The sequence below is a fragment of the Notothenia coriiceps genome, unplaced genomic scaffold, assembly GCF_000735185.1.
Source record: "Notothenia coriiceps isolate Sejong01 unplaced genomic scaffold, NC01 NC01_scaffold00037250, whole genome shotgun sequence".
NCBI lineage: Eukaryota > Metazoa > Chordata > Actinopteri > Perciformes > Nototheniidae > Notothenia > Notothenia coriiceps.
This window is the reverse complement of record NW_011369951.1, coordinates 8,102,534-8,117,204: the sequence shown is the minus strand read 5'-3', so window position 1 is coordinate 8,117,204 and position 14,671 is coordinate 8,102,534. Positions and strand designations below refer to the sequence as shown.

Genomic DNA, 14,671 nt, shown 5'->3' with positions numbered 1-14,671 from the left:
GTGTGTGTGTGTGTGTGTGTGTGTGTGTGTAGAGGTGGGAGGTGAAGGTGGCTTTGATACTCTTATTTTCTGCTCTTTCTCTCAAGGCAACAGTAACCCAGCAACTGGACTTGAAACTATGGCACATTGCATGTTAATAAATGCATATATTTTCCAACATTAGCATGTTGTCTAGGAGGAGGGTGTGCTCACAAGATTATAGCCGCTGGATAGCGCACAGATGAGGGGCAGCATAAAAAAGGACGTGACATTTCCTGATTCGCTGTGTGCGGGTTTAAAAAATAAATAATCTCAATGCAGTATGCATGTCTATATGGCTCATTCTGTTTTTCCACTATTGGCAATGCACTTTCGGTGCAATTTGACATTCATCTTATCATTTCCTCCTTTTCCCTTCTCTTAAAAAACTGCTCAATATATACAAATGTATGAGTGTAAGCATTCCATTGTTTCCTTAAGAAGTCTGTTAATAAATGACAATATACCTTGTTAAGTGATGGTTGAATTGATGGGCCAAATACAAAATGTGCAAGCTCAGTTCTTGGGTTATAAAGCTTTTGTGCCTTGGCAGTCTCAGCCCCCCCCGCCAACCTTTCGGGAGTGTTTTCGCTCTGTCCGATAGAGACAGTAGGGTACCCATACATTTATTGGCATGCCAGTTCCCAACATTGAACAGCCTCCGACGCCATTTTAGAAAAGCTGTTCACACTGCTTACTCATTCTGCCGTCCCCCATCTTCAATGACTTCTATCACACATCGGGCTGTCATGCACCTGCATGCTCTGGCTACCTCTGGGTTAACGCTGGAGCTCAGGCGGCGTGCTAAAAGAGACCCTCCGACACTGTTTTCCCTCCGCTATTGGAATAACATGCAATCCAGTCACCATCCCCCAAACATAACGTTACGCACAGCATAGCACGGGCTTATGTAAATAAAAAACGCCATAGGTATCCCATTATTGTGTGGACGGCTGCATGAATAAGACGCGGATCATATTTGTACTTCAATCATGCATCAGACAACCGTAACGAAAACCAAAAGAGTGCAAAGCAAATTAATAATCATCAGTTTGTATATTTTACAGTCGTATGCTGTGGCAACGTTGTGGGGAACATAAGGTGCTTATCGGTTATAATTGTGTTAAACATACATGTATGATTTATGTTTGTAATTAAGAAGCTTCCCACACGGAGACGCCTTCACAGAAGAGATCGCTGCTCATATGTAGACTATGATGATGTTCAGCAGTCTGCTCTCCAGCACATATGGACGGACTGACGGAGAGGCGGGCTGTTATTTCCTTGACAGCCGAGAAGAGAGAGGCAAGAGCGCGCAGACGGCCCCACGAAAATTCATATTTACATTTGTTTTCTGCTTGCGAGGAAGACAACAAAGGCCGAAAGCCCATACAAGGTGCACGGATTCGATCTGCTCCAATAGCCCGTACAAAAAGCACCAGTGGAGCACAATCAGGGTATCGTAATTAAAATATCGATATGTTGTCTGATTTTCCTTAGATCAAATCACGCTGCAGGCTGTGCCAGTCAGCAGCTGGGGGGGATCAACGCGGTAATAATGTGGCAACAAATATGCCGATTTCTGTGCTCGCACAAAGTCGCAGGCAGCCTACTACAACGTTACAATATTGCATATCAGTTAACACGGGATTCAATCACAGCCAGTTTGCATCAATGTTGCAGCGAGCGTGGATGGCGCGTCACCTTTTAGCTTTCACTGACTTCTCTTAACATTTGAAGAAATTCGGTTCTTGCAACAGCTAAAGTGCACGTTGGTAGATAAATACACAGTGTGCAAACTAACCCCTGTGTGCACAAGTCTAGGAATCAGTAACCTGACAAACTCCTAGAGAGTCAAGTGAAACACTGGGTCAGATTTTCTCTGGCACCATAAACACAAGGCGGTAGACTTGATACTGTGTGCCAGAGATGCACACTGTGAAATGCATGGCGTTTGTACAATACAAGCAGCTCGCCAGGTATAGGTTGAAGTTTGTTTACACTGTTGTAGCAAAAAAAAATGTGTTTCCTTTACGTTAGCCAGGTGGAAATGAAAGCTTCTTAAAAGTGAAATGGTTACCATGGCGTGAATGAAAACCCCTACAACGTGAAATGACAAGTGGAGTTATCACCAAGCCTACAAGTTAGTGTCAATATGGCAAATCCATATGTCCGCGAGGAGGGTGTTTGTCGTCTGCTAGCCGTTGTATTTTTTATCAGAAATGCAGCACAGTGTTGTCGCTTATGGGGAGCTGACAGCACAGTTGCCAAATGGGACTTTGCTACAGGGGAACCTCCTGCTTCATCCCGACTTCACTAAAATGTGACACAACAGAGAGAGATGCTGGCCATGCACCCGTTGTCACATCACAAAAACACACACAAGCACACGTCGCTCATTAGTGTTCCTACTCACCGCTTGAAGTGCTCAATGATTTTCTCTTCTCGCACATTTTCGGGTAAATTTCCCACCCATAAATGTCTGGTTTCCCGGACCATACTGTGAGCTCCTGCTCCCCTATCATACAGATGAGTTTGCTATGTCAGTTCCTTGCCGTGCAAAAAAGAAAACGTTTGCAAAATAAACGCCGCGCAAGAAAAAAAATAAGCGGCGCAAATCATTGACTGGTCGTTGTGAACCAATGTAAACCATTAGGTTGGATCCCCGCACGCTGTTTGATACTCTTCACTGTTAAAGCGCGATCTTGCACCTCGTGAACGCGCTCTGGACTGTTCCCGTGACTAGGCGCGTCCCTGACACCATGCGACCTTTGGGTGTCGAAAGAAAGCATGTAGCTTCCTAAAAAGATGCAGCAACTTCGCTTGTAATGAGGGGCACACCGCGCAGGCGTGGCTTTGTGTGTGAACTTCTTTTTTTCTCCCCGATGAGATAGTCTTGAGCCCATGCGCATGCGTGAGAAAACCCCTGGTTAAATGAAGGTGCGTTGACATCTGAGAAGCTTTCAGGAGGATCCCATCAGTGCTAGATGGGTATGGAAAGGTGTGGCACTTTGCATACAGTTAATAGCACTGATTTCCATATTCCTTTTTACATTTTTGTTATTCTTATAGGCAGCATTTTATGTTTATCAAAGCCCAGAAACAGCAGGTGAGTCATAGGCCAATATTTATATTTTTCATAGGGCATTCAGGGTCACTCTATAGTGTACTTCATTTATATATCACTGATACATTATTATTAACTACTGGTGTTGTGATGGACTCCAGCCTTCTTTGAACCAAAAAAAATACACTCTTTGAGAAATGAATAACTTGATTAATGACAAATAAGGCCCCGTCTTTTATTTTTGCCTCCAGATTACACAACATTGTCTAGATTATGTAAGAAAAACAATATTACATGCAGGGTTTAAGTGACACATTACGCTGTGCTGAGCTAACCCACCTCTATTTTTTGAGTCCAAAAAGGTTGTTGAAAAGATTTGGACATATAGAGCGGAAACTTAAGCCTACAGGAAACCGGAAATTAAGGGTTTGTAAGAGGTGATTCTGAATATTAAGAGCTCATTTGAGGCCCTCATGGGCTCCAGTAAAGAAATATAAATGTAAAACAATATTGTGTGACAACACTCAGATATGAACTCCATTATATTTACATTTCTCAAATATTGCTCTGAGGTTAAATGAGCAGCCCTTGGATAAGGTGAATCGTAAAAACCAATTCAGCCTATAATATTTATTATCAATAGTTTTGTTTTATTGAACACAATTTTGGCCCAAACATTTAACATTCAATTATACATTCAATTATACATTCATGTATATCAAAACCGAAGGAGACGTTGAACACTTCTGCATTATGTGTTTTTTCTCTCCTCATTTATTGATAATATACATATTACCACAGTGAAACATGTGCACAGAAATACTCTGATCACAAATGCGTAATATTTGACTATAATTTAGCAAAATTGGAGCATTTCCTATAATTAGTGAATATCACCAAAACCGATCCATCCATTAACAAATTGACTGCATGCTTTACAAGAGCAAGCAAAAATAGTATAGCCTACTTTCAATTTATTCTGGTGTTGCACACAAAAAAGTTAAATAACATTATATATATATATATCATTTAAAGTAAGAACGTTTAGCAGATGTGTGATTGATACGAAAAAATGCAGTCACACCAAATGTAATTTATGTGCAGAAGAGCAATGCACCTAACATGGAACACCACAATGTATTCGTAAAACAATGGAGATTCACACTGTCTCAGCTGTACTCATTGTACTTGCTCAATCAGGACAAATTAAACTAAACTAATACTGCTACTACTACTACTACTACTACTACTAATACTACTACTACTACTACTACTACTACTACTAGCAGTGTGCTTTAAAACGTTGTAGGGCTATTAAGTCAAAAGCTTTGACCTGGTCTGAGCTTTGTTTTAAGCTAATAAGTAACATGAGCAATAGGTCCAAAGGTGCAAGAGACCAGTAGTGATAAACATTGATGAGGGGTAAATAAAAGCGGCGTGTGTTTTTTTCTTGGAAGACTATCCCTGCTTTTATAATACTTGTCTGGTGTCGTTTTTTCTCAAATTAGGCTACTTTGATACAACATCTGTAAATTAATTAATCTGCGATCTCAGTTTGAGCTCATTTACACCTCAGTACATTGTGTCCAACATAGCTGGAGATGAATGTAACGTTTAGCAAAAACTAAACATTTATTAATCAAATATTGTTAATAAAACCTCTGTTACTACACAACAGAATTTTTCTGCTTGTGTTACTATATTAAGCATTCTTATTGAGGTGACAAGCGCGCATGCGTCAAACTGCGGTAACCGGGGATACGCACAGCTGTTCTGCGCATGCACCCAGCGTGCCTATCAGATGAGAACAGAAAAGTCTGGAAATCTCATGAGGAGGTGCTGAAGTACTCAGTCATTTCAATGGGCATTTTCACCATGTTCGGGTGCTCATGGAGAACGTACTCTCTGTGTCTACTGAACTCGTCCTGATGTGGAACTATATTCAGTAAAAACCTAATAAACCTGTGGGAGTACAATTTCCTATTTTGGTGGATCGACTAGACACCAAAACTAAATTTCCTCTGTCTGCAGTGATTCTCAGACCTGGATTATTTTGGGAACTGGACCGTCAGGCTAATGTGACCACTGTAATTTCACACGCCTTTTTTGACAAGGAATAAGGAATGATAAATCAAAAACCCTCTCATGGAATATGTTTCAGTCCACAGCTCTCAATAAAGGCACATCTAATGGGCATTACATCGGCTTCAAATGTGGATATAATGTGATGTGGGTCTCAGTGTATAAATGGTTACAAGAAGGCAGCAGCTTTCGACGTTGAGACAATGTTGCAAATACATGAATGTAAAGACGGTAAAAGAGAAACAAATCTCTTCTATGGTAGCCTATAAAGCGAAATAAGTATCTGTATAAGATAGTAACTATTATTTACGGGTTATTGGCTTTAGTTTGGTCCGTAAGTATGTATAAGGGCTAGTGTTCAAATTAAAAGCAAGTAACGCAGCCTTTTCTTTGTCTAACGCCATTTTGTGTGACTTTATAGCACTAACGTTGTCGTCAGCCATTTTGCTTTTCTTTTGTAGTAGACAACCTCAGGAGAGACATGTCAAAGCGGAATTATATTATATTCCCATGGTTGTGTGAAAATGTATCTAACCTTCAAAAAATTATTAAAGAAAATTAAAGAATTTACCCATTGCATGAGCTGTTTGTGCCGCAGTTATTGTCTGCATTTTTTATTAACGTTCGCAGCTCTGATTTACGCGAAAACAGATGAAAATAACAAGCTGTGGACATTTTTGTGAGCTGGTTTTGTGCTGATCTTAAATCCATGTGCTATGCTAATACATATTTGTTGGTTCCTCTGCGAGCTGTGTTTTACCACCTTCAAATTCATATAGGCCCTGTGACGTAGTCTGCATTCTGTATTATATTATGGTTATACATTTAATTTAATCGAATATAGCTATTTATATATTAGAGGTCACCAGAAAGAGTCATAAGAAGATCGGTAATGCAGCCTTTGTAAACTGCCCCAAAACTGTGGAACACGTTACCCAACAATATTAGGGAAGCCAATCTGTTAGACATTTTTAAAAGGCAGCTTACAACCTCTCTTTACCAAAGCATTTTACTGACTTTACACTATTATACTGCACTATTTCGCTGTGATTGACATTGCACTATTTCTCTATGTTTTATTCCCCATGTTTTTATGTTTAATTATTTTATCCCACTTTATGCTTTGCTCTTGCTGCTTGTTTTACACTGATTTGATGTCTTATTTCTTACTGATGTAATGCACTTTGAACTGCAATCCCCTGTATGAAAGGTGCGATACAAATAAAGTTATATTATTATATTATTATTATTATTATTATTATTATTTGTGTCCATTATAAAGGTAAAGAGAAAAACTCTTATTCCGTTTCTAACTAATTAAAGGCAAAATAAAATGCATTCTTAAACCTGCATTCTTAAATCATACCAATTAGTGAGACAATGACAATGATCAGCTAGTTTTCTTAGCTGATTATTTTAATATAACATAAAGTAAAACTGGCTTATTTGGCCATATATTTATCAGTAGGCTGTGGAAAGGTTTACAACGGCCCCAGGCTACAGAAAGATTTGGAACAATGACTCTCCCCAGGAGTATCTAGAGCAGCATCTCTCCAAGATTGCAGCATTAATTAATCAAAGACGTCACAAAGACTCCTATGAAATCATCCATAACTGCAGGTTTGTCACCTGAGGCAAATTTGATGATCTATGAGTCATAAAGGAAATCACATTTATAAGAGAACAGCAGACAACATAGGTGGAAGATATGCATGATAAGAAAGTTATGTTCGTAAGATTATACTGTTGGTATTATTAATATTTTACATATAAGGGCTTTTTTTTAACAAATTGAACTAATATGTTTCTTGGACTTTTTAATGAAAATATAACATCTAATTACAAAATAATGAATTGAGGATGCAGCAATAATAGTACTTCATTTAAAAGAAGTCAACAAAAAATGAAATCCCTATCTCTGATGTTCTTTCTCTTGGGCCTTTGGTCTTCGGCGATGCTCTCTTTTGACGTATTCTGCGTAATCCTCTTCCTCCTGTAAATATGACAGATGAATTATTACTCATAAAAAGATCACACATTATATTAGTCCCAAACACATTATATTGAGCATTTCATGGGGTTGGCTCCAACCATATTATTTTTTTTTTTAATAATCACTGTATCAACTGTGTTTGCTTTCTTTTTTGAAATATTTAACTGTTTTGTCAGGCTAGCTCAGTGAAAGGAAAAGTAAGCTCAGTATTCAGAGTTTGAGAACACTTTGACCTCATTCTGTCTTGGGGATCTTACCTTCTCCACCTGGGATACAAGTTGGAGAAGTTCAGCCTCATCTTGGGACCCAGTCTAATGAACACATTGCTATTCTGCCCCAGTTTTCTGGGTCCCGATGGACAAAAAGTGCTTTCAGCCCTGTGCACTGCTTCCAGGGAGACTCACTGACCTGCGAGGATGTGGCATCCAGCAGATCCATGGTGGGGATTAGACAGCCGGCCTCACCCAGGAAACACATTATGATGTGGAGCACATCAGCCCAACGTCCAACAGTCAGCATCAGGACCATCAAACCCCCGAGACGCACCACTACCGTGTTCAGGACAGCCTGGCTGCTGGGCCGCCGGTGCTGCTCCTCTGCAGAACCAAAACAGAATTAGGGGGAAGTAAAAATGAGAATGAAAAGTAGATCTACAGCAGCAGGATGTGAAGATGCATTTTTTCATTAATGGCCAGATTCATCAGTGTCTTATGTGTGTTTACAGTGGTGGAAAGAGTTGATAATTTAATTTAATTAATTTAACTTACTAATACCCCAATCGAGAAATACTTCATTTCAAGTATTCATATAGAGTTCTAAATTTTATTAAAGTAAAAGTAGACAAATATTATCAGCGAAATGTACTCTAAAGTAAAAGTACTTATTCTGAAGAATGGCTCTTTCAGAAGTGTTGTATTAATATAGAACATTATCAACAAATACATATAAGAGCTGTTTTAATGTTGTAACTCATTAAGTAAATTGTTTACTTTGTGTACAACTGAGTGAAAGCCTGAAAGCCTATATCAAGACATCATATTTATGTAAAAAGTAGTAACTACAAGTGTCAAATAAGTGGAGTTAAAATTCCAATATTGATAGATGATGGAGATGTTGTGTAGAACTGTAGAACGCAGCTGAAATTGGAAATACTCAAGTAGGCTACAGGAGGCTAATGCTACAGTAAATGTCCTTAGTTAATTTCCTCCACTGAGTGTTTCAAAAATAATCTCTGACATGTTTCCCATTTGGCATGTTCCTCACCCTGCATGTACACAACCAGCAGTGTGTAGCAGATAGTGAGGGGGGTCCAGAACCTGAGGGCCTCAGTTGCAGACAGGAAGTGTTGATTGATAATGAATATTGCGGCCACCACAGCCACAGAGAAGGTGATGATCATGGCCCTGCACAGCATGGGCAGCACACAGCGGCCGGATGTGAGCAGGCCGATGCAGATGCCGCAGTAGCGCTGTGAGCTGTGCAGTTTATACATAGCCGTCACGTGCTGCAGCAGCCGGGTGGCCTGCCGGGACAATAACCAGCTGAGAGCAGCCGCCAGCAGCAGGCACAGCCAGCGCTGCGGCGCCCCGTCGTGGAGAAAGTGCAGACTGCATGTCAGGGCACAGCCGAGAGAGAACTGGCTCTGCATTAACAGCTGCTGCACGAATTTACTGGACTCCTGGGGAATGAAGAAGCATATGAACAGAAGTAATGTATGCTCCAAATGAGATGATGGCTGGTTGTGATGATAGAGTCATCATGATGGCATAAATTCCAGGAGGGATAGTAAAGGTGCACTCGTCAATTTTAAGGTTTGGGTTATTTTGGCTTCCATAACTATCTTCTTTTACACCAGTGGAAAAAAAACTTTTGTTTGTTGGACCAGAGTTGTCAATTTGGGTCTATAGATTCCTCATTAATTGGCCAACAGTTAGTATTTGATAATGCCTTATATTTAACTTAATATTTCAGTAAACTTATTACGACCACAAATCAAGTTAACTAAATATGAATGGTAATTTGTTTTAAATATTCACCTTTATGTCCTGGAAAATGTATGGAATTTTACAAGAAATCTCTTTTTTAGGATGCTTTCGCAAAATGAGACAGAAATATCCACTTCTACAGTATTTACATAGCAAACTTTCAAGATGCAATCCTAATTATGATCCAAAGACGTAAGCATATAGCCTGATTCAGTACATTGTTTCCCTAAAGAATTCATGTGGCAAAATGTATTTTGTTTTATGGCTGTGTTGAGTATGTTAAGATATTTACAAAATTCCTTCTGGTAAAAACCTTTGACTCTAATATGTCGTATTTTCAGCCAGATACGGCCAGATTCCTGCTTTGAATATATATGAAGTACAATTTGAATAAGAAAATGCCTCAATTGCCTATTTTAACATACACTTTCAACATGTCCTAATGTAAGTTAAAAGCTAGAGAGGTGTAATGGTGATACATGTATTAGTTTATCCTTTGTACCTTATTCACTTGTATCTCCTCTTAACTCAGCATTATTGAGCAATAGAAGCGACTGGAAAATCACAAGTCTTTTGTTTTTAAATAACATAATTAATTTCGTACCTTTCCCGCTGTAACCAGTCCAGACACAGCTCGAAGACAAAACTCCAGTACCACCAGGGAGGCAACACGAGACCCCACCACAGACAGCATCCCAGTCACAAACAGGAAGTGGAGCATCCCAAAAAGTCCAGGTTTAGTTTTGCTTTGATGGCTCTGTGTCCTCTTGATAGTTTCTTTTTCATTGTCATCACTGCTACTATAGGAGGTTGGAAATCAAATCAAGAAATAAATAAAACTGAACTATACAAGATCTGTACCAGCACTAAATACAATATTATTGATAATGGTGCAAATCTTACAAGCATGGTTGGGTGATGTAAATGAGCAAAAAGAGATATATTAAGAATCTTTACCTCTCTTTTTCTAGAAATAAGTGCAGTCTTATGAGGGAGCATAGCAGAGAGATCCCACATGCACCTACCAGTCCTGCAGATCATGTAACATTAACATTTTAACTGATGACACACACATACACAGTTTAAAAAAACTCTAGCAATGTGGACGTCAGAGAACATAAAACTCACCTTGAAGCAAACTATTCAGTGGATTTATATCAAGGGACAACCAAGCCGGCAGGAAGTAGGAAGTGGGAATGAGCGATCTAATAAAGGAGAACATCGTACTACCTTTGACTTTTAAACGTAGTAGGTTTCAGCAAAATAATCCATGGAGGAAAATGTAAGTGAGTTGAATCGCAGACGTGTTTTTGGTATTCCAGATCAGGCTACAAACATGTGGAGGAACAGCTCAGCTCTTCTGTTTATTTCTGTTGCCTCAGCGCTGTCCTGTGTACCAAAGGTCACAGGAGTATCGCTGGAGCAGAGGCCTTCAGAGTCATAACAAGATAATGGAGCTTACTGCGCCATACTTTACACTCTACATTGATGGCAGGGGGTGTTTTCAAGTTATCTGTGAGTTGCATTGTAAGCATTTCTCCAATGATGACTTCTTTATCTAATAGATCTTCTTTTAAAACATGATTTTGCCTGGAGGTTTATTTCAGTTTTTTTTTTATAGAGACTGAAATACCACAAGGCTGGTCATTCCGAATGAAAAAAAAGGCAAACTTCCAACACAAGGGATTTAAATGAAATCAACCGAAAAATAAATGATGCCTGTCTTTAAAGATGCAGAGCTCAAATATGATATCTGTTCTATAGGTTTTTGTGTATGTAAATGGTCTGCAAAGGCTCAAATCCCAAGGTTTCTATCCCACAGTTTGTAAAGTATTAATTATTAATAAAACATTTAAAGTATCAGATTACCGTCATAAATGCACAAGTTATGTCTAAATTCACTCAAAAAGGTAATAATCAATCAGCAATGGAAAGCAATGTGTTGGCATTCAACATCCTGCTGTCATTGTCTCCAGTGTCTCATTATCATCGAGTGTTATACCATATAGGAAAACAGTTTTAGCATATTACCAAGAATCATCCTAAAACGATCTTACTCGAGGTGGTGCTTTAAAAACATATTTTATTACCATGTCATATTTGTATACATATTAATTCACACATTTTTCAGCAGTTAAAACTGTTCCTTTAACACAACATTTACAACAACTTTGAATGAATCACATAAGAATGGGTAAACATAACCACTGGTTGCACGGGTAAACACACCAAGGTCCCGGTTACTGCGTAGGAACCCACCAAAGACTCTCACACTGCATCCCTCCCCGTCTGTAATACTGTAGATACCATGCACAGACCTGCTATGACTCAGTGCGACATTATAGTGGGATATAAAGGTCTAACAAACTCCCTGTGGTGAAAAGACAATCTCTGGGGGAGCTTTGGGAAAAACAATTCCCCGACAAAACAGTGAAGATGAACACAGCTGAGGGTTGAACTGATAGAAGAGTCAGTAGAAGATGCTGGTGATATTTGTTGTAATGATGTTTTCCATCTTCCCTGGGATTTATCGTCATGGTGTGACAGCTCTTCTTTGATCATAATGTCACATTAAAGATGTGCATGGAAAGCATTAAACACAATTCATAACAACCATATTCATGCATATCTGTGTGGCATGGGATCCAATCGGTCTCTGAAACAGTAACGATTCTGAATAAAATGTCAGTGTGTGTATGATCTATGTTTCTTTACGATTGTTATTAAATAGCAAATGGAGTCATTTATATAGGCAGCTGTAGTCTTTGGGACTCCTCAAAGCGCTTTTATATATAGAAGTCTTCTTTTAGACAGTTTCCAGCTGTGATAGACTGTGTTTTATACTCTTATCATGGTTTAACATCATCCCAGGCTACGTTTTCTGAGCTCTCTCTTCCACATAGAGCTGCATCTGCAAAAGATAGAAACAATCAATAAACAATAAGAGCAATTTCAAGAGGATACATTTCAACAAAACTTTATTTATAGCAGATACACTGATTGAGAGAGATGCTCACTTTTACTATGTCGGATGTCATGGTCTTCAGCGGGATGAGTCTCGGCTCCTGCATGTGGACCTCCTGCTCATCAGCAACTATCCATGGAAAGTCCTGAGGAGGGAGATGCACAAATGTGACAGATTATTTATTATTATTGTTCATTGTTACCATATTATAAGAGGTGATTATAATACGAGCAAAAAGTAAAACAGATTCAGACTCTACTATTATATTCACAATCCCAAACCATTATTTAAAAGGAATACTTTTTTTTAATTCATGATGAATTAAATTGTATGGAGGCACAGTCAAATATTGTATTTTTTATTTCATTCAAAATGCTTTTTTCCCATTAATGGTACTTGGATTATACTGCATAGGCGGTATGGATGTGAAAATGGATGTTTTGTTCTAAAGGCAGTTCATCAAGGTTTTACTTGACTGTGGAGGCATGCAAGAGAAACGTTTTTTTTAATAATTCAAGGTAACACTCGATAAGTAAATGATATACACATGGCAGTTTAGGGGCTATGAAGTATTCTATTAATGTGTATGTTTGCATTTTTTTAAAACCTCACCTTAATGACTTGAACCTTTTCCATGTTGCGAGTAGCAGCATCTCTGGTGTGTACCAGCACTGAAAATGAACACCCTGTGACAAACAACAAGTCAAAAATAAATGTATGAATTGTATCTACTCCAACTGGAACATCAATTAAAGTATGATATGATCTCAACACACTGACATTAAAAGCTCTGTTCCCATCTGACGTTCTAGTCCTTAGACTTGTTACTTTAATGCATGCTTGTCCAATAAATATCAGTTTCAGAAGGGGTACTACTTTTTAAGAGTTAGATCAGGGAATTTGATACCCTGAACTATGCTTTACAGGCTCATCATTCTCCCCAGGTTCACCCAAATCCTGCCTCCTTTTCCAAGATTGGCAGATAACACTTTAAGCTTGGCAGAGTTTTGTCAGGGAATCAGAGCAAATCACTTTTTTAAATCTTCATAGAAGTGCTTCTCTTTATGTGATCATTAGTGACGTTACCTGGTGGGTTATTGTTTAAGACAGCATCACACACACTGATCTTCAGGATGAATGCCCTCAGCAGCTGCTCCACATGTGACAGTAAAGTGTCTGAGCTGTAAAAACAAAACCAAAGGCAGTTAGTGTGTTATTTATACTGACTACTGATTTTTTTTTTTTTTTAAAGAAGAAGAAGAAGAAGAAAGGGAATTGCCTGATGGACAGCAGTGGAGGTTGGGACATCTCAAACACAAATCTCTCTACTGGATGATGCTCTTTGTCCATGATGACCACAACCACCTTCTCTGCATCATTCTGGGAGGGAAATGAAAAACTTCAGCAGTGAATCCATGTAGATAAGGGATGGCAGGCATCTCCTAAATTAACCACGTCAGCATCAGTGCTGGACAGTACCTAATGTACATTTGCTGGAGTAGCTTGTTCTATACGAGTTTGAAGTACTTGTACTTCCCTTGGGCATTTTCTTCTCATGCCACGTTATACCTTTACTTAATTAAAGCTTTACTTACCAATTTAGATTTTTACAGAAAAAACATAATAATTAATAAAATATTAGGTTTTGTTGTTAATTAAACTACCCAACAGTTGGTACTGCTGAAAGACTTGGGAGATTAATCAATAAGATGATTGACAGAAATATACCTGTCAACTTTTTTGATTATTTAGGTAATGTTTCTTTAGTAGATTTGCTGCTTTTGCCCTTCATTGATTAATTAATAAAACAAACATTGTGAAGGTGTCACTTTGGGTTCTGAGTACATATCTCACAATTTTCACAAACTGATTATTTTCTTCAATCATATAATGGACAAAATACCCAACAGATTGGTTTATAATAAGAGTTAACGATAACCTCTACAAACTACAGGAGAAAAAATCCTGGTTTCTCGATATGTTCTGGTATATGTATATTCTGGATATTAATCTAGAGATATAATACGTATTTGTATAAGAGCCACGGGAGACATTTTCTTCATTTAGTACTTTCAATACTTGAAGTATATTCTTATTATTATACACAGAATTTAGATGCATGGCTATTACTAACATAATATTTTTAACAGTGGTAAACTAGTACTTAAATCAAATCAAATCATGTTTTATTTATATAGCACATTTAAAAACTATTTTTGGTTGAGCCAAAGTGCTCTACATGCAATAAAAACACTTTACTACAATCAGTGATAGAAACACTAGTGAATCGCCGTAGCTGTTAGATTAACATTAACATGTTTATTGTAGGTGTAAGTGCACTGCCTTGTGCCCTGTAGCACCGTCCTTGATGGAGCATACAGTATGTGTGGGCTGGACCTGTATTTTACAGGAAAGGAGTGAGCAGAGAGTAGAGTAGTTGTCGATTCTTGTTCTGTTTTCTGTGAATAGTCGCCTCACCGCTCTGTCAGATTTGAGTTGGGCGCGCTACTAAAGAGAGCGTGTATTTACCATGGAAACCAAACATATGCTTGCAGCTGTAT

General features: G+C 38.5%; 3 protein-coding genes across 6 annotated transcripts in view; all 3 read right to left on the bottom strand.

Annotated features, from left to right (window-relative positions):
- The window catches only part of spen (spen family transcriptional repressor), a 25,864-nt gene extending 23,078 nt beyond the window's left edge, over window positions 1–2,786 (bottom strand). For all 4 annotated transcript variants that reach the window (XM_010796160.1, XM_010796163.1, XM_010796162.1 and 1 more), the window contains exon 1: window positions 2,435–2,786. In XM_010796160.1, the coding sequence (XP_010794462.1) occupies window positions 2,435–2,517 (83 nt within the window). In that variant the 5' untranslated portion in view covers window positions 2,518–2,786. The remainder of the gene's footprint in view (window positions 1–2,434) is intronic.
- Window positions 2,787–6,475: 3,689 nt separating this feature from the next.
- On the bottom strand, window positions 6,476–10,487 carry LOC104966851 (transmembrane protein 82). Its single transcript, XM_010796159.1, has 6 exons — window positions 10,274–10,487; window positions 10,103–10,175; window positions 9,750–9,945; window positions 8,424–8,838; window positions 7,569–7,756; window positions 6,476–7,160 (listed from the first exon to the last, which is right to left on the bottom strand). Exons 1-6 carry the CDS (start codon window positions 10,365–10,367, stop codon window positions 7,080–7,082), a joined length of 1,047 nt encoding a protein of 348 aa, XP_010794461.1. The 5' UTR covers window positions 10,368–10,487; the 3' UTR covers window positions 6,476–7,079.
- A 723-nt stretch (window positions 10,488–11,210) lies between these two features.
- The window catches only part of mad2l2 (mitotic arrest deficient 2 like 2), a 19,653-nt gene continuing 16,192 nt past the window's right edge, over window positions 11,211–14,671 (bottom strand). The window contains exons 4-8 of the mRNA XM_010796158.1: window positions 13,390–13,490; window positions 13,197–13,291; window positions 12,723–12,796; window positions 12,163–12,255; window positions 11,211–12,056 (exon numbers count right to left, since the gene is read on the bottom strand). Coding sequence (XP_010794460.1) covers window positions 12,018–12,056; window positions 12,163–12,255; window positions 12,723–12,796; window positions 13,197–13,291; window positions 13,390–13,490 — 402 coding nt within the window. The 3' untranslated portion in view covers window positions 11,211–12,017. The remainder of the gene's footprint in view (window positions 12,057–12,162; window positions 12,256–12,722; window positions 12,797–13,196; window positions 13,292–13,389; window positions 13,491–14,671) is intronic.